The sequence below is a fragment of the Poromitra crassiceps genome (genome assembly GCF_964638095.1).
Source record: "Poromitra crassiceps genome assembly, chromosome: 22".
NCBI lineage: Eukaryota > Metazoa > Chordata > Actinopteri > Beryciformes > Melamphaidae > Poromitra > Poromitra crassiceps.
Window position 1 is genome coordinate 16152549 of NC_139647.1, and position 25252 is coordinate 16177800.

Consider the following 25252-nt stretch of genomic DNA (forward strand, 5'->3'; position numbering starts at 1 on the left):
TAGCAGTAATCTAACTTTTAATCTGTACAGGTAGATGTTCTTCCTGCTAGGCTCTAGGCCTGCCGCACCTCCACCGGTGCCAATGTGTTAGCTGCAGGGTCGTCAGCTGGGGACCAGGACCACCGCTCACAGAGGAGCGCCCCTTAGCCCAGAACATCTCTGGTGGGGGGGCAGTGAACAGGGATGTCTCCCTGACACTCCCTGCAGCTAACCTTCTTCAGGAGTTGCTCGCTCCCCATTAGGGGTGGGGGAAAAAATCGATTCACCTAAGTATCGCGATTTTTAATGTCACGATTTTTTGGATCGATCTTTTATTCCAGAATCGATAATCGCAAATTTAAAAAAAAAAAAAAAAAAAAAAAAAATTTGAGTGCTTGCAGTCAGGCCACTCACTGAACAGCAGGCCAGGCGCCGCCTACTGGTTTACTAGTGGTTTTATTACTTTATTAGTTAGTCTGAAGTAATAATTACACTTCAGGGTTAAAGTGGGTGCATCTCATTGTAAAATTGGACTTCAAACGGCCCAAATCTGGCTTCAAACGGCCCAAATTTCACGCGCGTCGGCCCATATCGGCCTGGCCTGCTTGGTATCTAATGCCCGGCCTGAATTATGATCCCAGTCCGCCCCTGTTTTTAACTATATCGCCCAGCCCTACTCATGATATATAATATACAGTCTCTAGTGTATGATTCAACTTTTCCCATGTTCTAATCTAGTGTAAAAAAGCAAACAAACTGAAAAAAGAAAAGAAAAAAATAAACAAAAATCGCAATAAATCGTAATATCGAATCGCAATAATCGTAGAATCGCAATACTTAAGAATCGCAATATAAATCGAATCGGCACCCAAGAATCGTGATAGTATCGAATCGGGAGATAAGTGAATCGCCACAGCCCTACTCCCCATGCCTTGTCTCGTTTTTTATTTATTTACTTATTACTTAAAGGGTTTCAGTCATATTATACCAGTTACTTTGTCAAGTAACTCAAGATACAAATTGAGTTACATTTGATTAAATCAACGCACATATTTAAAAAAGATGCAAGTATTTCCTGATCAAACTGTGTCTTTTTATGCAAATAACCACTATAGATAACAATAACAAAGGAAAAGAATAACATTTAGAATTTTGGCCGGTTTACACTGACTTCAAGTAGGGGTGTCAAAAATAATCGATTATAAGATGCATCGCGATGCGGACGTGCACGATTCTGCATCGATTCACAAATGTCAAAAATCGATTATTAATTATTATTATTATTATTATTTTTAATTAATCAAATAAAATATAATGGAAGTACATGCAGTTGTTTATTTCAATTATGGATCATAATACAATGCAAATGCATTTTTATTTTAAAAGTAGCTACACAGTGAGAAAAAAGAAATCATGTATTGCATTGAGATGCATCGATAATCGTAATCGAATCGAATCGTAGCCCTCTGAATCGGAATCGAATGGAATCGTGAGGGCAGTGAAGATTCACAGCCCTAACTTCAAAGCAGTTGAAATTATTTTTCGGGATGGTGCCGGGGGGGCGGCGATGTCATTCTGCTGCTGCTGTTGTTTTGGTGAAAGTAATGCAAAAGTAGTGTAATAAGTAACGAGTTCGGACCTTTACACATCGGGAGCGTTTTTTTTCGTGCGATTAATTCGCACGTCAATGATACTTTCCGAACCTATATCCGTCAATGCAACCGTGCATACCAACGGCGAAGTTTCGCTGAGCGCTATTGCGGTGTTTATTTTTTCGAACCACGGTCGATTTTTCAGAAATTCGCTTCCGACGTGTACACATCTGTGGCTGTGATTGACAGGTGGGTCAAAACTCGCATCGCAATTTCGTGCCGTATATTCGCATCGCTCTTGATGTGTAAGGACCTTTACTCTACAGAGACAGTAATATTGTAAAGTAACTTATTACTTTCAAATGAAAGTAACTAGTAAGGGCCTGTGTCCACCTAGCGTCTTTTCCTCAGGTCCAGCGTCTTTTTTCAGTTGTTTCCAATGGGGGGAGAGCGTATGCGAGCGCACACGGACGTCTAGAGAAAGTGCACAGCGCCCAGCGTCTTTTTTCTGCGTTTTTGTGCGCCCGGCTCCCAGCGCTCCCAGCGCTTCCAGCTGAAAATATTTTAACTTTCAGAAAGACGCTGGTGTCGGCTGCTCCTTTTCTGGTAACTAATCATATGGAGAAACTATCGCAACAGAGACAGAACGGCTCAATTGTGGGAGCAGATCGGCTAGACACTTAATATTTCTGGTGAGTGTTGTGCTTACTGCTTTTAATAGCGTAGCCTACCTGTGTTGTTAAACATGCTAGCTGTCAGCTATCAAGCTGAACTAACGTTACTTGCAGACTGCTTCCTTGTATATTGTGCGCTGGGATCAGCATTCCCCAGTGCACTCCCAGCGTTTAACGTCGGAAAAATACGCTAGGTGGACACAGGCCCTAATATGTAGTATATTACATTTGAAAGTACCGTAACTTGGCCAACACTCTATATAATCTGGGTAATATAAGCACATGGCCAGTGTTTAACCATCTCTCTGCATTGACTGCATTGACTTTGTATTAGGGATGGGCATTTCTAGCAAAAACACTATTCGAAATTCGCTGGCCAAATTCGAATTTAATTCGAAATTCGAAAATAAAAATAAAAATGTAAAAAAAATTAAAAATGTAATTTTTTTTTTTTTTTTTTTGTGAGTGAAATGTTGCATTGTCTCCCCTGATTCTAAGTCTACGGCTTTATTAATTAATATAAAAAGCTTCTGCTGTGGATTTTTAGCTCAAACAAGCATTGCACCACTGAAGTAAAGAACATGTTACATGACATTGACATTTTCGAAAATAAAAAACAGTTTTGACAATCATGAGTGGTTCATTAAATATTTAGTAGGCTCAGGTCTGAGTGCCAAAGGGGTGCCAAAGTCACCCCCTCTCCCTCTTCATGGGATTTCATCCGCCATTCATTTTTCCATAAACCTTGCTTAAAATGCTTATAAAAATTGTTTTACTTGCTCAAACCAAGCGATTTGACTATACTTAGAATCAGGGGAGACAATGCAACGTTTCACTAAAAAAAAAAAAATTCAATAATAAAAGTCGACCTTGATAATAACAACGATTATTCGAAAATTCGAAATTCGATGCCCATCCCTACTTTGTATGTAATCAAGGAAGGAGGGAAGGAAGAAAGAAAGGAAATAAAAAAGAGAGGGATGGCAAATAAGAGGAATGGTGGTGGGAGGAGAGAAAGGGAGAAAAGAGGAAAGACTGTAACACAGATTTCAGCTTTAACGTCTATGTTTCAGGACCTACAGTACGTCGTCAGCCACCGTCCAAAGAAACCAACGTGTCACATGAGAGCGACTCCAGAAAGATATAATCTGCATAGCAACAGCCCTCTATGGCTCATGTCAAAACATCATACTGTATGTCTGACATGAACCATAGATCTGTGGCTAATGTAGAGAAATACCATCTGTCTGCCCTTAGGAAGTTCATGCACTTACACAAGTCTCAGTTTATCCTACCAAGCCTATTAAGGAAAAGAAAGGCCATTTCACTTTCTTTAGCAAAAAAGTACAGTTCATCTTATCAGTTGGTGTAAGAGGACAGTCCAGCATCACCAGATAAAAAAAAAAAAAAAAAAAAAGTTCCAACATTTTTGACTTGTTGTGAAAAGCACTCAAGCCAATAGTTCCACCGCAAAGAATGAACCAGAGGGAGACATCATATCAAGATGTGGAAATGTGGTTCCTCCCGAGGTGCTCCAGTCAGCTCAGAACGTCTGTCATCCAAATAATCAAGCGGACGTTAACCTAATAAACGCCTCGGAGTTCCGACGTGGAGTCGCAACACTTCTGTTCTTAGAAACGCAGACAAGAGGGAACAGGCTTTAAAAGGGAAAATGTGGGCTATTACACAAAAGTTGTGACCTCTGAAACGTGTGTGTGTGTGTGTGTGTGTGTGTGTGTGTGTGTGTGTGTGTCTATACACTTTGATTCAACTGTCAAAGTAAGACGGCGCCGGCGACGCTATCAGACTTCAGTGGATCACAGATACTGACAGAACTTGTGCACGTGCACGCACGCACACACACACAGTACAGAATAAGGTGGGAATTGTTCTAGGCGATGGTCCCAATCCCCACCTCAAGTCAACAAACACACATGGAACTCAGCAGAGAGCAGGAGGCAGCAGAGCGAGGAGATGCCAGTGGTTATTATGTTTGGGTCGAGGTTCTGTTCTGTCGTGTTCTGAAGTGTGGACTGGGCCTGGTTACAGACACCGTGGACCGCAGCCCTGTCTCTCTAATTGGACAGAAGTGAAACAAAGTCCAGATGGCTTTTATAGACAAAACTCGCTTGAGGGACACATTCCTTTTTGCAAGCATTTCTCTCCGTCTCCGATCGTCCTGCTTTCTCACACTCGGCATATTTTCACCTCTGCTCCACTGTTCCACATTCCTCTTTACACACTCCCTGTCCTCTCCACTCACTCCCTGTCCTCTCTACTGCTCTACTCACACCCTGTCCTCTCCACTCACTCCCTGTCCTCTCTACTGCTCTACTCACACCCTGTCCTCTCCACTGCTCTACTCACTCCCTGTCCTCTCCACTGCTCTACTCACTCCCTGTCCTCTCCACTGCTCTACTCACTCCCTGTCCTCTCCACTGCTCTACTCACTCCCTGTCCTCTCCACTGCTCTACTCACTCCCTGTCCTCTCCACTGCTCTACTCACTCCCTGTCCTCTCCACTGCTCTACTCACTCCCTGTCCTCTCCACTGCTCTACTCACTCCCTGTCCTCTCCACTGCTCTACTCACTCCCTGTCCTCTCCACTTCTCTACTCACTCCCTGTCCTCTCCACTTCTCTACTCACTCCCTGTCCTCTCCACTGCTCTACTCACTCCCTGTCCTCTCCACCTCTCTACTCACTCCCTGTCCTCTCCACCTCTCTACTCACTCCCTGTCCTCTCCACTGCTCTACTCACTCCCTGTCCTCTCCACTGCTCTACTCACTCCCTGTCCTCTCCACTGCTCTACTCACTCCCTGTCCTCTCTACCTCTCTACTCACTCCCTGTCCTCTCCACTCACTCCCTGTCCTCTCCACTGCTCTACTCACTCCCTGTCCTCTCCACTGCTCTACTCACTCCCTGTCCTCTCCACTTCTCTACTCAGACCCTGTCCTCTCCACTCAGACCCTGTCCTCTCCACTGCTCTACTCACTCCCTGTCCTCTCCACTGCTCTACTCACTCCCTGTCCTCTCCACTTCTCTACTCAGACCCTGTCCTCTCCACTTCTCTACTCAGACCCTGTCCTCTCTACTTCTCTACTCAGACCCTGTCCTCTCCACTTCTCTACTCAGACCCTGTCCTCTCCACTGCTCTACTCACTCCCTGTCCTCTCCACTGCTCTACTCACTCCCTGTCCTCTCTACTTCTCTACTCAGACCCTGTCCTCTCCACTTCTCTACTCAGACCCTGTCCTCTCCACTGCTCTACTCAGACCCTGTCCTCTCCACTTCTCTACTCAGACCCTGTCCTCTCCACTTCTCTACTCACTCCCTGTCCTCTCTACTTCTCTACTCAGACCCTGTCCTCTCCACTTCTCTACTCAGACCCTGTCCTCTCCACTTCTCTATTCAGACCCTGTCCTCTCCACTTCTCTACTCACTCCCTGTCCTCTCCACTTCTCTACTCAGACCTTGTCCTCTCTACTTCTCTACTCAGACCCTGTCCCTGACTTGTCCTCCGTCTCTGTGGCTTACCAGTAGGACACGTCCAGGGGGTGGAAGTGGCCCTTGGCGATGAGGTCAGCAAAGAAGGTCTCCGTCTCGCGGCACGCGGTCCCATTGCCAATGACAAGCCTGTTACAGCTAGTATGGACAGAGAGGAAGAGGAGAAGCAGAGAGAGGATGAGGAAGGAAACAACAATGATCTTTTTCGCCTGGATGTCCAAGCGTGGAAGAGGGGCTAAAGTTTGATTCTGTGACCGAAGGTCACTCTTATGGCTCATTTCCACCACATATAACAGCACAGTACAGCTCTACTCGATCTGGTCTTACTCGGCTCTACTTGATATAGACTCTGTTTCCATAGAACGTTTACTTGCCTCCGCCCACACCTGGTCGTCATAGCGACCGCATATCTGCCCTCCGCCCATAGCCGAAGTAGGCTATAAGTAGAACGTTAAAATTAAATCCATACACGGAACTTTTAAACTGATTATGAAATACTGGTGCCTCTAAATGACCTACAGTACAGTGTACATGGGCAAATGTGACAATCGGCCAGGAGAATGGATATCACTTTGTTGTTACTCAAACTCACATGGATGCACTGCGCGGGGGACGGGAGAGGCCTTACGGGGAGAACCCCAGCGGCAACTCAACAGGCAAGACCGGGGCTTCGCCTGCGGCCTAGCGGAGCCAACTACAAAGGGCTTCCCGAGGAGCGGACTTTTTTCTCTCTCAAAACAATTGAAAACCACCGCATGTTAAAGCTGAGCAAGGAGATCGATTTTATTTCACCAGAGCCGAAGGCAGCAACACAAAAGACTTCTGGAAATAACAGAAGAGAAGGTAAGCCCCACTAAACTGGTATCCAGCATTGACAGTAGATGCCTACAGTAAACACGATTCTGCCTGACCAATCAGTCGTCTGCAGTGTTTTCACGTCACCGTATGGTACCGGGTCCACAGCGCTGGAACCTCAACAGAGCAGGGACCAAAAGCAGCACGACTCAACCCCGACTCAACCCGGGCTGTCCACATTTTTGATCGGTGGAATGAGACAGAAAAGCGAGACGAGCTGTGCGGGGCCGCGTTGATACCAGCGGTGGAAATGGGCCATACGTTCAAATCACAGTGTTATTTATAGGGCTGGGTTCAAAAAAATCGATTCTCCGATTTTTAATCGATTTTCATTTTAATCCTCGATTATCGATTCATATGTCCAGAGATCGTTTTTTTTTTTTTTTTTTTTTTTAATAAACAGGCTAAAATATTATGCTGTGTGTGGTAGTTGAAACATAGTTTCAAGTTGACGTTTAATTATGTTTGTAGTTGAAACAAAAACATAAATACTGTAGGCTACATGAATGGAAATGTTTGATCATTATTAATATCTACTTTTAGAAATTATATAGGCTGAAATCAAATCACTGTGCATAATTGTGAAAGTGTCTTTATTGACAGATGAAAAGGCTGTTATTTACCCTTTGTCACCACCTGGTGAGTAAATATATGTGTAACTAAAACCATTAAAATTGACAACAATCTGCAACTTTTTTCCCCCATGTATCTACTTGGCTGGTTGGGAACCCCTGTGTTACATAACTGGACAGTCATGTAATTCAGGGTACAGCTCAAAAACCACGTTTTGGTATCACTAACCAAATCAATATTGAAAATTGATCGAATCGGAATCGAATCGAATCGAATCGAAATTAATCGATTCGCAACCTTGTGAATCGGAATCGAATCGATTCTTGAAATTTGAACCAATACCCAGCTCTAGTTATTTATGTCCAGTGCCTGTTGCAGATTAAGAAGGCTCTTGGAATCTAACATCATGGATACTTGTCTGCCTAGCTAAAACAGAAATGCAGATTTTCTAGCACAAGGGTATTGTTGCTACATGAATGCAGGACAAATACCTAAAACTATAAGTCCAAGATCATTTCTGGATCATCATCATGCTTTTATGCTATATTTTTCTTACATTGTATTTGACTCAGTCAATGAGAATACTGAAGAAGTATTGTTTACACTTTAAACATGAGCTGCAATACCTGTATTTGATCATGAGGTGGCGCAGCTTTTGTGCTTCGTGTTGCTGGTTACCTGCATTAAGCAGGTAGACCACATCAGTGTGGAGAATCTGACCTGGGAGACAGAAAGAGTGGGAGGGAGACGAGAGAGAGACAGACAGACAGAGAGAGAGAGAGAGAGAGAGAGAGACACTAAAATACAATGTTGCTGGGAAAGGAGTGTGTCTCTCCATTGTACACCATCTAATTAGGCAGCGATGCCTTAAATAAAATAAATCACATATCATCTTAAGAGAAGATGTGTACTGCCCAAACCCTCCACAGGGGGTCCACTCCCTGTCACCCTCAGAAGAGTGTGTGGATCTGAATGGACAGGAAGCCCTGTGACCACCAAGCTGGGCTCGACATGGTATGTCTGCCTTTCTCTCTGTGTGTGTGTGTGTGTGTGTGTGTGTGTGTGTGTGTGTGTGTGTGTGTGTGTGTGTGTGTGTGTGTGTGTGTGTGTGTGTGAGTATGTGCGTATGTGTCAGTGTGAGTAGTGGCCAGACAGTCAGTCACTCAGAGGGTGACCACCCCTTGCAGTGTGAAGCCACAGCCACTGAGAGACACGCTGAGAACAACTCACATACATAAACACACACACACCGTCACACACACACCGTCAACCCACCAGGGCCATGCCAACAGGCATCCTGTCTGCTGCCTGTGACATGGGCAAACATGCACACGCACAGGTACGCACACACGCGCACACACACACACACACACACACACACACACACAGAGACACACACACTCACACACAGACACACACACACAGACACACACCTTCACACACACACACACACACACACACACACACACACACGGCAATGGGTCGGGTGGTGACTGATCACATGATGGCCTCTCAGCTAGAATCCCTGGCTTCATACTTACTAATAATAATGTAATAATCTGTGTAACTCACTGCAGAGAGATCTGGCTTGTTTATTTCTGTACGAGGTTTATACAGAAAGGGTTGAGAAGCTCAGTCATTCATTAGATTTAAATTTAGCGACTATATGACATGATTGTTGTTCCTGCCTCTCAGAGACAGACTAAGGTGACAAAGAATGGTGCAATAAACAAACCACAAACCAGTTATCAGCAGCAGGTTAAGAACAATGGTGACTCAGAGAGGACTGGTAGCATTCATTCAAGCTAACCTGCATGCCAGAGTACTGTACAGTATGTACTGTAACGTATATAACAGCTCTGGTCAACACAGTGATGTACAGAGGGACATCTCTATACGAGCATGCATTACAGTATGCCTCCACTTACTAGTCGGGGAGAGGATGGCCAGCTTACAGCCGTGTCTGAAGCCTGGGTCCACCCCCATGATGACAGAACCTCTGACTGGACACACCAACAGGCGCTGGCGGAGCGAGCGCACAAACTGGGCTATTGACTCCTTCTCTGCTGCACTTGTCAGCTTAGTCCTAGAGAGAGAGGGAGAACAACAGGTAGAGACAAAGTGAGAGATATGAGAAGGGGGTGAAGAGAGAGAGAGAGAGAGAGAGAGAGAGAGAGAGAGAGAGAGAGAGAGGTAGAAGGGGGTTGTATAGTGTGGGAAACAAAGAAAGAAAGAAAGACAATGAATTAAGAGAGAAACAAAGAAAAGGAGAGCAAAATGCATCAATTATTTTGATAATCTATTAATTTAGTAATTACTGAAGCAATTAGTCAATTCAGATGAGCTCGATATTACAATCCCTAAGATTAATCAGCCCTTTCTTCCATCTATCTATCTCTCTATCTAGCTATCTATCTCATTGAGTATGTGGGCTCTGTCCAGTTTGTTTCAAGTTCTGTGTCCGGCCACAGCTTTAAAGGGCACCCGTGCGGGTGACCTGACGGAGCCGGATTTTTTAATTAGGGCAGATTCATTACCCTAATTGCCTGAGGCTGAGGCTATAGTTCAGTGATGATGTCATCAGTGATGATGTCATCAGTGACGATGTCATCAGTAATGATGTCATCAGTGATGATGGAGCCGGATTTTCTAATGATGTGATGTCATCAGTGACGATGTTATGTCGCTCTGAGGCTATATAAGATGTCAGTCAGTCTGAGGCAATATATAAGAAAGAATTTGTGGCTGAGCCATACCTGTACGTCCTGGTGAGGAATGGTAGAATGAGCCTTTTATAAGAGTCCTCCACTGCATTCTGGATTAGTTTATAAAGCTCTTCTCTGGCAAAAGTCTTAGGCCTCCACCTGCAATAGAATAGAATGGAATAGAAAAAAAGTATATTTTTTCATGGATAATTTCAACTGACAAATGGATGTTCTCAGTAGGTCTAACCTGACTTTCTTGAGTGAAACTAAATCACACAAAAAGACAAATAATATAAAACACCACTGAGGTGCATTATAATGGATCCTAAATAAATGATTATGGTTATCATATTTTCATCCAAAAGGAGCTGCTTGTTGCGTGTTATTTTATGTTAACAAATTAATTTCAAATAAACAAATACCACTCAGTCTTATAATTTCCCCTCGGGGATCAATACAGTTATTCTGATTCTGATTAAAATATTAAAATATAAAGTGCAATTTGTTGTATTCTCTTTCTTTCTTTTGACCTTTATGCATGCAGGGAAAGTGGACTGAACACACGTCATTTATCAGCAATGCCCTGCTTCACATTCACATTGACTTAATTTAATAAAAGGCATATTCTTCAAATAAGTGACACTGCTTGAGCTTACAAATTGAACAAAATTGTCAGTCACATTAAATTAAACAGCACATTATTATTAGTAGTAGTAGTAGTAGTAGTATAATTATTGTAATATACAAATATTCTGCTTTGAAAATGCACAAGCTATCAATATTTTTTAATTTATCAATTGTTTTATTTACAATTCAAAAGGATACTTGAGCGTGATAAAAGCATGAAGTGAAATTGTTCAGAGATTGTCTACATTATAACCCTCCAAATGACAATGAATATGCATGAGTTCAATAGCATCAACATTTTGGGGGACGTGTGTGTGTGTGTGTGTGTGTGTGTGCGTGCGTGTGTGTGTGTGTGAGAGCCTACTTGTCAGTGTGTGTGTGTGTGTGTGTGTGTGTGTGTGTGTGTGTGTGTGTGTTAGGGCATTCACCAACTAGTCGACTAGCATCCTACCGGACTGTATGTGGACAGCGGCCCAGACTAGGTTGCTAACGTTAATTTCGGAAAACCTCTCCTCGCGCCCCAAAGCAGGACTACACAGCCAGCAGGATAGCAGCATGGCAGACCTTCAAGTGTAAGTGGAGTTCGTTTTAACCATGCTTTATTAAATGACTAGCTGTCATTACTTAAGTAACGTTACCCATTTGTTTGTGAATAATGCACAGTTTTTTTAGCTGGGTTTCACACTTTTAATTTGAAGGCCGAAAAGGGAAATGGTGTGATAGTAAATTGAATTGACACTGGTCTGTCAATTCTATCATTTCACACGTACCGTTTCCCTTTTTCGACTTCAAATTAAAAGTGGAAAAACAACGAAACATTAGCGTGTGAAGCCTCGGCCTATCTGGATTATAAAAGTATAACGTTAGAGAAAACAGCCATCAGCCATGCCGTTTTATACTCATTTATTGCCAAATGCTTTGGGAATCAAGCTTGGTCAGAAAAGGTCTACTACATTAGCTAGTTATGCCTGCATCTCAATAGCCCTGCTGCCTGGTTGTATTTGAGACCTTTTGACATGAGTTGAGCGTTTTTATTGGGGGGAGAAGAAAACTCAGACTAGTCGACTACCTTTAGGGACGACTAGTCGACTAGTAAAATTCACTAGTCGTGAATGCCCTAGTGTGTGTGTGTGTGTGTGTGTGTGTGTGTGTATGTGTGTGTGTGTGTGTGTGTGTGTGTGTGTGTGTGTGTGAGAGAGCCTGCTTGTCAGTGTGTGTGTGTAAGGGTGTTTGTATGTTGTTGGTGTGTGTCTGACCTGTTGTTGATGCACCACCTAGTGAAGTCACTCTTCACCCTGTCGGGAATGTTCACCTTCACTGTCAGGATCTTCAGATTCTCCCCTCGGTTAATAGCCAGGGTCTGCACGCACACACACACACACACACACACACATTTGCCCTAGTTAATGAAACACAATGATAACCTGTATAGACAGCTCATACACACACACACACACGTGCTCACAGAGGAAAAAGACCCCCTGCCCACACACACTCAAGCCCTCCGTTAACATACATGTAAACCGCATACATGTTCTGAAAAGCATGCAAGTTATGCAAAACTCCAGATTCATGCAGTGGATTATTCTGTTGTTGTGACCAATTACTCAGTATCTGCTAAGGTTAACACATATGTAACATATTAATTGGATTGGGAATGATCATTTCTGTTAACTTATCATTGCCAAGATTTGAAATGCAGGGTGGCAGAGGAAGAGTAGGGTGGGCAGTCCCTGCCATCGTGCATTTCAGAAATTCGCATATGTGGTCGCTGAGCTATTGCGAATTCGTGTTTGTTGTTTTGAAAGTACCCGCCGTTTTGAAATTATTTCCCCGAGTGTGTTCACAGATCATGGTTCTGTGAAAACAAACCATCTGGCAGCATCAGGCTAACTAGTATCAGCCCAGATCTAAAACAATAGACCCTTCTCACGGGGGCCATTTTGTGTCGAAAAGGCAGGGTAAACACAGGTGCAAGTAAAACACTAATGAGGGTTTCCAACTTCCATGATTGGAATTTGGAAACCCTCATTACTGTTTTGCTTGCACCTGTGTTTACCCTGCCTTTTCGACACAAAATGGCCCTCGTGAAAAGGGTCTATTTGTAATTTATAACACATCAGTGCCCCATGAACACTAGCCTGGGTAAACCCATCCCCCACGTGACCTGCTCTCAGACCTGTTCTCAGTCACAGGTCACGTGGGGGCTGGGTTTACCTAGGCTACATGTACACCACAGGAGGGCGACTGTAGCACACAAGCTCAAGTTGGTGCACCTCTGAATTTACTGATACTTTGCATCTCGCATCCCGTTCACGATTCAACTCGCTACTTCCTGCTTACGGTCATTCTGACATCTCATTGGTGAAAACCTTGATATTGATTTGTGCTATTGTTAAACATACTGTCAAATTATATTTACTGTTTGTCAACTGTATGCAATGTTATTGACTTTGAAACTTGCTAGCATAAGATTAGCATTCTGGCTCTGAGCCAAAGTGTTCTGATATGAGCTGAGCAGCACACTAGATTGTCACACACACGCACGCACGAAGAAGTGAATGCCTAGGACGATGTCTTGTGGCCAGGCCTGCTGTGGTGTGTGCTCCTCCTCCCCCTCAGAGAAACTGTTACATGCTGTTACGCAAACAGGAAGTAAGTGTCTGACCTTTTCAGCGCGGAACCTTTAGCTTTAGCCACGGAACAGAACAGGGCCAAGAAACAAGACGTCAATCTGGAGCCCAAGCGGAAGAAGCAAGCTGACAAATGCCACCACGCACTGTGCCACCATCACTACTGCGACCGCAGGCCAACTCCCCCCCCCCCCCCCCCCCCCGGCCCCCCACACGTCATGCCATAACCGTTACCACTCCGCAACACTCTCCAATGTGCAACACACTACACACACACTATAACACACTAAAAACAAAAAACTAAATAAATATATAAAAACATAAAACACAGCTAATGGCAGGGTTTGATGCAAGATTGAATGCAGCGAGCTTGCCTGAATTATGAGGAGAATGAGATTTCTCTTCTTTTGGCATGTTTCTGCCCCAGGCTGCCTGCATTGACGGCGATGAGATTTCTCATCTGATCTTCATCAAAGCACTGAAGCACTTTGTGGCCTCTCTGAACATCTGGGAAACCATGTGAGTGACGTTCAGAAGAAATAAAGACAAAACAGCCTCGGTAAATCGGTGCTCTCGGGGGTCAAACTCCCACTGACAAAAACAAAAACGCTAATAAATCGAATATAACTACTCGTTATTTTTAAGTCACAGAGTGGCCATCAATCAAACTACTGTTAATTGGTTTTGTGCTGAATAAAAACCAAAACCTCTGATGCAGGCAAACAAGCTCCACCAACATGGAAAAGCACCTGAAAAGAACAGCCTAGGCTAGCCTGTGTATGGTGAATGAAAAAGCCAGAGTATTGTCCTGATCACCCTGATTCAGAGTAGGGCTGTGAATCTTCACTGGCCTCACGATTCCATTTGATTACGATTCATCTGTCAACGATTCGATTCGATTCCACGATGCATCTCAAAGTATTGCAGCTCCACGTATCACATCCTCAATTCTCTATATTATTACCGCACATGGCTACTTTTTCCTCAATTAATACAAGCAGTCAGATAAATATCAATTCCCTTTTTTACTTAGAAAGTGCTTTAAAATCTGAATGTCAACAGAAATTTAAACATAAACGATTCAACGATTCATCTGTCAACGATTCGATTCGATTCACACCTCCGCATCTCGATGCATCGATTATACGATTGATTTTGACACCCCTAATTCAGAGTGGATCACAGAACGGAGAACATACAGTATGGGTCTAGGTCCAGTGTGACAGGCTGCTCTTTACACAAACACAGTGGCTGCTCACAGAGAACTTGATATTGTTTCTCTCCAAAAACAAACACACGCAACATGGCGGCAGAGACACCCTGACGACCGTTCTGCAGGAACAATCAACTTGATCCAAAAGAAAAAGAAGCAAAGCATTTCAAATTGCAATTGTCTTGGATGTGTGTGTGTGTGTGTGGGGGGGGGGGGGGGTAGCTTCAAATTTGACAAAGACTTGCTTATTTGTTGATTATGTCAGCTGTAAATATCTAATATCATTGACAGAATAGAACAGAAGAAAGCAGAACAGAAGTAGACCAAACAAAAGTGCTGTTATAAAAAGTAATGTTATAAAAATGTCAAAATATTTTCAGATGAGCTATGGGAGGAGGGTCTGGAAAGAATAAAAGCATGTTCTATTAATGCTAGACTCCAACTCATTCAGTTTAAAGTCATACATCGGCCAGACCAAACTGAACAGAATCTTTCCTTCTGTCTCTGCGTTTGTTTGTGACAAATGTAAATCAGGGGACGGGACCTTGGGTCATCTATTCTGGTTTTGCCCTAAACTCAAAGATTTCTGGGAGCGTATTTTTCAGTTGTACAGTGAAATATACAGTACAGAATTTATTCCAGACGGTCTTGATGTGATACTGGGTTGCTCCGAGCACTCTTTGGCTCTTCCTCCAGCCTTACAACAAGCCCTCCTGTTCGGTATGGTCATAGCAAAAAGGGTTATTCTGAGAGAGTGGAAATCAGTTCCCCCTCCTTGTTTCAAGAAGTGGTTAAATGACATGGTGTCCTGTCTATACCTTGATGAAATTCGGTATACTTTGTCCAACACACACCCTAAGTTTCTCAGGATATGGGGACCTTTTATTGAACATGTTAAAAATGAGAGGAGTCAACCTGTGGCTTAACTGACTGCACTGTTTTGTACTGAAAGTTGAACCGCCAGGATTTAATTTAACCTGATCTTTCCTAACCCTTCTCTGGTCTTCCCTCGACCCTGCACGGATTTGGTTTGACGGACTCATCCTCTGATCCTCAACTCATCTGTGGACATTGTATTAATGGAGTGTATGGACTGATATGCATGAAGAGCACTTCTCTGTGAGATGGCAGTTGTTTTGTTTGGTTGTTGTTTTTAGTTGTGTTCCCTTTATCTTGTCCTCTGTCTGATTGTGTTTACCGTGTTAAATCAAAATGCTATAAATAAAATATGTAAAAAATATATATATTTTGGGGCCCGAATTACCGAGAAAGATATGGCAGACATGTCATGAGATATCATTGTTGTTCATATGAAAAACATGGAATGGGAGAATTATTCGTTGCATCAGTGCACCACAATTAATACCTAATTGATTTGATGAAATCCTTTGAAGACACAGACCTCTCTACTCCAGCCAGAACACACACACACACACACACACACACACACACACGCCACAGAATCTGACTGTTTGTGTAAGTGACAGCGCAAAACACGCCTGTCTTTCCCCACCTGCCCATCAAAAGCAGTGTTTAATTGATGAAGCAGTTCCATTTAGCCATGCTAACGCTAATGCTGATCTCCAGGCTAGCCTCTGACTACAGCGCTAAACTACCACTTGATCGTGCAAATCACATTAAAAAGAGACGTCTAATCTGTCCATTCAAACAAATCCACCGTGGCATTAACTCCAACAGCGTACCTAAGAGGTAATCTTTGAAGGCCTCAAATAAAATCTGACAGAATCAATTCAGAGCCTGGCCACTCAACTAGGTAGTATGTCAATCAGCTTATGCTTTAAGACAGACTGAATGTCAAAGATGTATATACGCAAAATGTACTTATAAAACAATACCATATAAAAGGAAATAAAGCCAGCTGAAATCTCCATCTGAGGTAGCATAGTAAACTGCAGCCAATATGATTGTTATCTCCACCAGTGCACTGATGCATAGATCTGGACTCTACTGAGCGCACTTTACTAGTTTTATGAATATGATTATTTCAAGTTACATAATTGTATAAAGGCTTATATTGGAAGAATTATTGTGTATATTTTATGCAAATCGTGTATTTGTTTCTCTAAATAAATCTAAACTAATGACCCCTTAATTCATCAAGTTTGATCCCATAATTTCTAAATGATCAAACTCTGATTTTATATATATATATATATATATATATATATATATATATACAGTATACACAGTATATATATATATATATATATATATATATATATATATATATATATATATATATATATTAAACACTTTGCACCATAGGATGCCATTTCACATCTACAGGTAAACTTGGTTGTTCAGTGACCCGTCTAACACAGCTTCCATCCTGTGCCTTTAACAAACCAGCAGAGCTGGGCCTTCACAAAACGTGCTAAAGCAAACGTGCTAAAGTCCGTGTGTGCTCCCACACATGCCTGCTGTCAAAACACATCTGGCACCTGCTCCCCCTTCCCGCTAACTTGACGGCTAGAAAAGGTTCATTTGAGCCGGAATCCGACAGCTAGCAGGGTCACACAGCACAGCACAGCACAGCAGCCTCTGGGTTAACTCTCTGTGACAAAAGAGAATCATCGAATTATGCGTACGCAGGAGAGGGGGGGGTAGAGGGGGTGGATTGGAGGGCTGATGTTAGAGAGAGAGAGACAGAGAGAGGGAGGGAGGGAGGGGAGGAACAGAGTGGAGGAGAGAGATAAGCTCTCTCTCTCTCTCTCTCTCTCTGTGGGCCCGGCAGCAGTAGCTGTCAAGGCGGGAGAGCGGCTGTCAATCAAAGCCTCCTAATCCAATGGCATGTGGGCAGGGGACATGTCACATATGTTAGGAGGAGAGAGAATGGGGGACTTGTGTTGTGTTGTGTGTGTGTAGTGTGTGTGTGTGTGTGTGTGTGTGTGTGTGTGTGTGTGTGTGTGTGTGTGTGTGTGTGTGTGTGTGTGTGTAGTGTAGTGTGTGTATGCATGCATCTGTGTGCATGTGTATGACTGCAGGGCAGAGCCTGGCTGACAGAGAGTGTGGGGTGGCAGAGAGGCAGCCAGCAGTGACAGAAGCTGTGATGACACATGATGAGGCGCGGGCCCGGGACCAACTTGTGAGTAAGCCACCAGTCACTGCAGGGACAGAGGGGGTCGAGCAGGAGGGAGGAGGAGGGGGGACAGACAAGGCTAACTGTGACTGACATGGTTAGCAGCATTCAGAAGTGTCACGCATGAAGCAGACAGAAGTGAACACAAACAGATGGTGTGCAGCACTAGTGCAGTGACCAGGACACATACCCTTACTCCAGCTTCCCACCTGTACGCTTGTGAGTACGCTTGTGAGTTAGAGCTGTCACTTTTTCCCAAAATAAAGTCAGAACGAACTTTAATTGCCCGCAAAATGTTCGAATATATTCTAAGTTAATTGGTTAATTAAAAATAATAATAATAATGTGCAGGCCAGGCCAAGCCAGGCCAGGCCAGGCATCGGCCCGACGTGCCCGATTATGCAGTCCGCGCCTGCCGGTTACATCGTATAAATATATATACCGTAATATAATATAAAATATTAAAGGAATATTTAAAAAAAATCCTCAGCTGTCCTCATGGTCCAGTCAGTCAGCTCCTCTCCGCTGCTGTGTTAGCTTGGACGCTCACAGTCACAACACTGCCTCACAAACTTGGCTGCATCCAACTCGAGAAAACTTTTCAGACCCTCCTGGAGACAATCTTTCTCAGAAGAGACGCGACAAATCTGGAGCCTTTTTCTGACATGGGATTAACATTACCAGCAAGCAGCAGTAAGCAGGCAATGACGATAGCTGGGTAAGTCCCGCTAGCATCGATGCTAAGTTAGAAAACAATGTTGTTTTTTTGTTGTTGTTTTTTAATTAAAAAATAATAATAATTCGAACAGGTCAATTACATTCAAACATGCCCCCCCTCCCCCACATTTGAAGTTAAATACGAATTTCGAATAAAAAGTGACAGCTCTATTGTGAGTACGCTTCAAGTGGTCAGATTCTTGACAAGAGTCATAGTGAATAATCTATTTGAACTCTACAGAACAATCTCCGGCACCATTACAAAAGTAAGCTCTAAGTGTAACAAGTGCTTTGGGTTTTTATATAATTAGTGTTTTGAAATGTCATTTTGAAATGACTGTGTAGGCAGCCAGAAGGTTTTGTGACTGACTGGGATATATTACCCGTCCCAATCCAGTGGAGCGGCTCGGGGAATGAAATAAGAAGTGCTCTTGACTGCTCCAGTGTTTGAAGTGCTCTTTAGCAAGGCACTGAAAGCCCAACTACTCCAGTACAGCTGTTCAATCAACAGCTGTTCAGTCAAAGTGTAACAGCCACCATCATCCTGCAACCTATCCCACACACGCCATCAGTCCAAGTATGTGAATGTGAAGTACTTTAAGTTTAATTTATACTTATTATAAAGTGTCGCTCAGCACATGGTCGCAGACGAAAAAGAAAGTGTCGCTCATGGTGTTGCATTTATACTTCAGAGGACGTTCGCCTCGGTTCAACGGTCACGTGACACTCGAACGCTATAAGCAGCTGCAGACAGCCAAGAGAAGAGAGGGAATGAAATGCACAGTGAAACCACCTCGGAGTCTAGATGTAACGTACTTGGCTGCAGCCGCATATAAACAGCACACAACCACACAACTCACCTCCTCTCTCTCTGGGAAATTGGTCACAACATTCTTTGTGATTTTCATGAAGTCATACATCAAGGACAGGCTGATAAAAATAGCGGGGACACGTTCATTAATTTCAATCGAGCGGAAACCAACGGGTGGACTCCAACCAAAACAAGGAAGCGTATGCCGTCTATATAGCCAATCAGACTTGCGCGATACTACTAGTCAGCGACACTAGACATTTCACCAGGTAGCAGACACTGCTCGCCGACACTTGAAAGTGTCGACTCAAGTCCTCATTTCTGTCGGCGACTGTTTCAAAAGTGTCGGCAGACGAAGCATAAATTGGGCTTTAGTGCTCAAGTTTACTTGGCTGGTCAAATAATAACTTAGGTATGTATGTATGTACGTACATATGGATGGATGGGTATATTAATAGATCTGGCATGGTACCTGATGGGGCTGGATACGATTGACATTGGCGGTGAAGTCAAAGTAGAGTTGGAACTTGTCGATGTCTTTGTTTTTGTTATGTGCGCCCCCTGGTGGTCTCCCTCCCTGGGGCGGCTTCTCTTGCTCCTTTTCCTTCAGGGCTGCTTTGGACACAGAGGACTGGAGAGTCACGAAGCTGTTCTCACACCTGAGACAGAGACAGAGAAAGAGATGGGGGGGGAAAAATCAGATTTCTATCGAGCTGCTAAACATGTAGCCTGCCGGTATTTTTGACAGAAATGCCAAGAGACAAAATGTACAGTATATACTATTCATTTATGGAGATGACTTCCACTGTGCAAAATGTCCAATAAAAGTTAGCATCATAAGAAAAAAGGAAGAAAAAAAAAGGTTGCATGTGGAGGTGTTCTTACAATGCTCTCACGTAGGTTAGGGTCTCAGGGTCTTTGGATATCATATCTGCCAAGATATGCTCCACACCTGTAGCCACCTCCTCCACTGACGACAGACCTGACACAGACACACACACGCCACACACACACACACACACACACTTAAAAATAGTATTTTCATGGACCTTTACTGCCCTCTAATGGTCCTCAAAAATCTACTGTAAGTCTTACAGACACAGTACATATGCTCTTACAGTGTAAGAGCATAATATATAATTTTGAACATTTTACAATTGTGTAGTTTTAATGTGTAATACTAATGTGTGTCTGACTGTACAAGTAATATCTTAAATTGTTTTTTATTCTGCCTATGATAAAAACTGATATCAGTATTTTTCACAAATGTGATCAATTAGCCTATGTACGGTAATCAATTCAGTCTGCCACAAGAAAAGGTCAACGGGTCCAGGTCAGCATTTTTTATTTTATTTTTTTCCCCTACCCGTCTAGGCATAAATATTTAGTGTACAAATCATTGGCAGGATTGATACTAAATCCATAGATCTACTGTGTGTCTGTGCGTGTGCGTCTGTGTGTGTGTGTGTGTGTGTGTGTGTGTGTGCGTGCGTGCGTGCATGTGTTCGTGCATCACTCCGTGCGTGTCTGTGTGTCTTACCTTCAGTACCAGGTTTAACCCATGCCCTTAAATCCAGGGTGTGTGGTGCGTCCATCAGTGCTAAGGCAGCTCCCTCCAGGCCCAGCGCCTTGGCTCTGCGTGCCTTCGTCAGCTTACTGCCCTTCTTATAGGGAGAATACTACAGACAAGTACAGAGGATATGGATTGTTATCAATCTTACTGCCCTTCTTATAGGGAGAATACTACAGAGGATATGGACTGTTATCAATCTTACTGCCCTTCTTATAGGGAGAATACTACAGAGGATATGGATTGTTGTTATCGATCTGAAAATAAGCCACAAACTATTTGGTATGCACTGGCTGTGGTATCAAATTGAGCTCACACAGTGCATAACTTTTATAACAGTTGTCGTTTCAAAACGACTGTCATAATGCAATTACATAAGGGTGACGGGTGGAAAATGAGATTTTGCTCAGATTGCATGTTCATGCCAATATGATTTTGATTCAATTCGGGGGTCTGCGATCGATATGAGATGATATATGGCCATTTAACACAATCAGCTACAAAATGTAATACTTCATCAAATGGTAATTACGACTTTTTAATACTTTTTACGGGTCTTAATTTTCCCTAAATTTTAATAGTTTTCCAAGACCCCGCGGACACCCTGATAAAATCCTTAGAATGATCTCAAAAGATCACGGTAAAAAGACACGTGTAACTGCAGCGTGAAAATGTGAATCTGACCACATGATCGAGTTCATCAGCAGACCGACAGCTCCTCAGGTTCTGTTCCAGCTCCTCCGTCAGAATCCCGTCTTTATTCAAAGTCTGGATCACAGACTGGGTCTTCTTGGCCAGAGAGCTGCAAACATGCAAACACACGCACCATAACATAACATTATACACACATACACAAACAAAATGACAAACGGATTAGAAAACATTTATCACACACACGCATGCACGTGTGTGTGTGTGCGTTTCTGTAGCTACAAATTACAGATGTCCCTAAACGCCTCACAGTGTCTGCCTATCAGTAGACGCTACAATTTACCGATGTTTCTTTGTGGGAGTGGCAGAAATCTCTCACTACTGTTGATGTCCAGCGTGATGACGGAGACACTGGACTGGGAAACAAGTTTTAAATGAGGAAATCTACAACTTTCTTTTAACACATTCACTGCCACCAGTTTTTTTTTTTACTGTAGGTAGCTTCTGCCAAGGTTTTTTTTTTAGGATTCTGGCTCATCTTTCAAGAGCCGAGGATTATTTTCTGCTAGTATTTTGTGAACACAAAATATCTCAAAAGAACTAATAGAATGTGTGCTTTCTCTGTCTAAAAGAGTTAGTTTGTAGAGTTAGTAGTTATGTAGGCATTAGCAGTTGAATACAGCATGGTTTCAGCGTCTGAAAATTTAAGCTGAGATAAATGGCTTTTTGTGAAATTCGATAGAACAGTCACTTTAACCATTTATTTTTGGCATCAGTAAGACGTCAGACATCTAAACAATAGTTTTGAACAGTAATTTCCTCCATAACAGCAGGAAACCCCCCTCTCCTTCAAACTCCTCCCTCCGTGTGTGTTCTCCTCCTCCCTCCGTGGCTGCAGCGGGTGTGTGACAAGCGAGTTGTCTGCTGTCTGTGCTGCCTGGCTGCCCCTCGTCGGGCGAGTCTGGATGGGCTCGCTCGTTTCTTGGGGTTTCGGTTGAGAGCTTTGATGAAGCTTTTGCGATTCTGGTCTTATTTATGCTGCGTGTTTCAAAGTGTGTTGCACCCATAATCTATTATGCAAATTTGCAATCCCCCACCGCCAGCTCCCAGCGCAAAAGCGAAAGCGTTTTCGCCAATCCATTTTCATGAGAATGGCTTCCTCACGCGGCTGTTTTTTCTTGGCTTTCTCTCATCTGGAGAGCACTGTCGCCACTTAGTGGGTCGGTAAAATAGATTATACACATTCAATACCTCCATATTTTTATAGGAGATGTAAAAGGGGTTGATCGACGTCCCACCGTCAAAAAAAAAAAAAAAAAAAATTTTGACGAGATATCTCGTCCACGGCAGTCAACCGTTGGTTTCTGCTTGACGAGATATCTCGTCCACGGCAGTGAACGTGTTAAGGGCATAATGGCCAGTTCAAAACAGGGCATGCCAAACTGGCCTTGGGGATAGTTAATTGTAGACCGGGCATTACTATACGGCCACACTACGGGACATCCACGGCACTGTCCTTTCGGCCTTCATATAATTCCTGCCCTGCAATACTGCTCCATGATTCATAGGCCGCTACCACCATCTAGTGGCCAACCAGTAGACTTCACTGATGTGCCTCTGGGTGTGTGGATGTGAGTGATGGTGTGATTTTAAAAGCTTGGATCACGTTTATTTTTGTTCTGTAGTTTTAGAGCAAGATTTTACTTAGCAAACATCAAAAGTAAAAGAGTCTCACCCACACGAACACATACAGTCTGGCCTACCGTATCTCCTCGTAGACAAGCTGGACATCTCGGACAGCGTCGGCATCCATGTGGTTGATCAGATCTTTGCGGTAGCGCACTATGAAAGGCACCGTGTTCTCCTCACGCAGCAGCTGGACGATGTTCACACACACCCATCGCTCCATGCATGTCAGGGTGGACAATAGCTGAGGGGAGAGACACACAAACACGCAGACAGGTAAGTATGCAGTCAGACATTGCCATATTATCATAATCAATTGACTGCTCAACACACAAACAGAAAAATACTACCTCACACATCACAGAATGTGAGTATGAGTGAGCACAGGTTTACGTGGCAGAGGTAACTTGCAACGTACCCATAATCACACATGCCATTGCCATTACTGTATACCTCTATCAGGTCCCAGTTCATGTTGAGTTCATTCCTCAGATCTTGCGCTTTTGACCGTCGTAATGCAGTCGGTTGGCCCTGGGGGGCTCCACTGGTCTTTTGCTTCTTAAGACATGGCTCGTAAAACGTGTAGTCCTCCTCCGGTTCCTCTTTCTTCATTCCCAGCGCTGATGCAGATGACCCCTCATCCGCCCATCTGTCCTCTGACACGATAAATGACACCCTCTACAAGAGAAAGAGAGAGAGAAAGCAAGAGACAGAAAGAGAAGAAAAAATGTATAAGTAATATTTGATGCCACTTAAAAAATTATATGGCAGTATAGACAATTTAATTATTGCCAACTCTACCTAATCTTTAACCTTTATTTATTCAGGGGAGTTTCTCTCTTTTTCAGGAGCGCCCTGTTCCCACACACATTCATACCTGGAAGCTGGCCAGTACAACCACAGTCTGATCTGCTGGCTGAGCAGCTCCAGCGGTTGGGGTTAAGGGCCTTACTCAAGGGCACCTCAGTGATGGTAATGAGGCCGGGGCCCTATATATATATATATATATATATATATATATATATATATATATATATATATATATATATATATAACATAAAAACAGTCTCTACAGGAACAAGTCCATATGAAGTTGACCGCAACACTCCAGAAGAACAGGGTGACCAAAGTTATATCAAAAGATCATATTTATTTTAGCAGAACAACGCGTTTCGCAGGCTTGCTGCTTCATCAGGTTCATAGGCGAATATGAACCTGATGAAGCAGCAAGCCTGCGAAACGCGTTGTTCTGCTAAAATAAATATGATCTTTTGATATAACTTTGGTCACCCTGTTCTTCTGGAGTGTTGCGGTCAACTTCATATGGACTTGTTCCTGTAGAGACTGTTTTTATGTTATTTTGATCCTGCTTGCTGTGACCAGCACCTCCCTGCTTGGATTGTGCACGAGTAGCCTACTTTTCCCTTGATATATATATATATATATATATATACACACACACACACACATATATATAGTATAAGGCTGTCAGTCTCACCTCCTCCTTCGTTCTGATACTGGGCTCACCCTCTCCTGCCTTCTGTGCCTCCTCATCCTTTTTGCCCTCATCCATGTTTTTCCTCTTTGTTCCAGCCATCACAGACGCTCCGGGATCCTTAGGAGTTTTAGTGGCGCGAGGCTTACGCTCTGCAGCAGGTTTTCGTGGTGCCCTAGGTTTAGGTTCTTTGGGCACTTTGGGTGGTTTAGGTTCTTTGGGTACTTTGGGTGGTTTAGGTTCTTTGGGCACTTTGGGTGCTTTTGGCTCCTTAGGTTTAGCAGGTCTCTTGGCAACTGCTTTCTTCTCCCCAGCTGCAGCGGCTGTGCTGGTCTGGCTGGGGGCCTTGGACTTTGGGACTGGCGGTCTCCATTCCTCATGATCCTCATCACTGCTCACAGTCTGGGAAAAGGACCTGATGAATAGAATAGAATAGAATTGAAATCAACATCACACGATGTCAAGATGTGTTATTAGAATAGAATAGAATAGAATAGAATAGAATAGAATAGAATAGAATAGAATAGGGGTGGGCGAAGACAATGAATGACTGAAGGAATGTATAATTTACTAAATACTCACTGGTCTGTGTCTACGTCATCTTCATGCTCTACTTCCTTGCTGACCTCCTTTGCTGCTCGGGGTCTCCTGCTCATCTGTTAGAAAATATACATCAGTAAATGCCAGACCACACAATGTCCTTTGGGTACACTTCCATACATTGACTGATGGAAGCGTAACATAGCTACCAAACGTAGCCAGCAGCAGATAACCGTTAGCTACCAAACGTTCACGTTAGCCAGCACCAGAGCCGTATAATAGAAGAGTTCCATTCATCCTCCATTCATCTCCATTCACTCCAAT

General features: G+C 43.4%; 1 protein-coding gene across 1 annotated transcript in view; it reads right to left on the reverse strand.

The window, feature by feature from the left end:
* srbd1 (S1 RNA binding domain 1) overlaps positions 1-25044 on the reverse strand; it is a gene marked incomplete at both ends in the record, with an annotated part of 83415 nt that extends 58371 nt beyond the window's left edge. The window contains 13 exons of the mRNA XM_083658563.1: positions 5783-5890; positions 7807-7900; positions 9109-9266; positions 9937-10044; positions 11769-11872; positions 19459-19645; positions 19872-19968; positions 20527-20665; positions 21241-21358; positions 22971-23137; positions 23347-23571; positions 24392-24803; positions 24971-25044. Of these exons, the coding sequence (XP_083514689.1) occupies positions 5783-5890; positions 7807-7900; positions 9109-9266; positions 9937-10044; positions 11769-11872; positions 19459-19645; positions 19872-19968; positions 20527-20665; positions 21241-21358; positions 22971-23137; positions 23347-23571; positions 24392-24803; positions 24971-25044 (1991 nt within the window). The remainder of the gene's footprint in view (positions 1-5782; positions 5891-7806; positions 7901-9108; positions 9267-9936; positions 10045-11768; positions 11873-19458; positions 19646-19871; positions 19969-20526; positions 20666-21240; positions 21359-22970; positions 23138-23346; positions 23572-24391; positions 24804-24970) is intronic.
* Between the last annotated feature and the right edge of the window lie 208 nt (positions 25045-25252).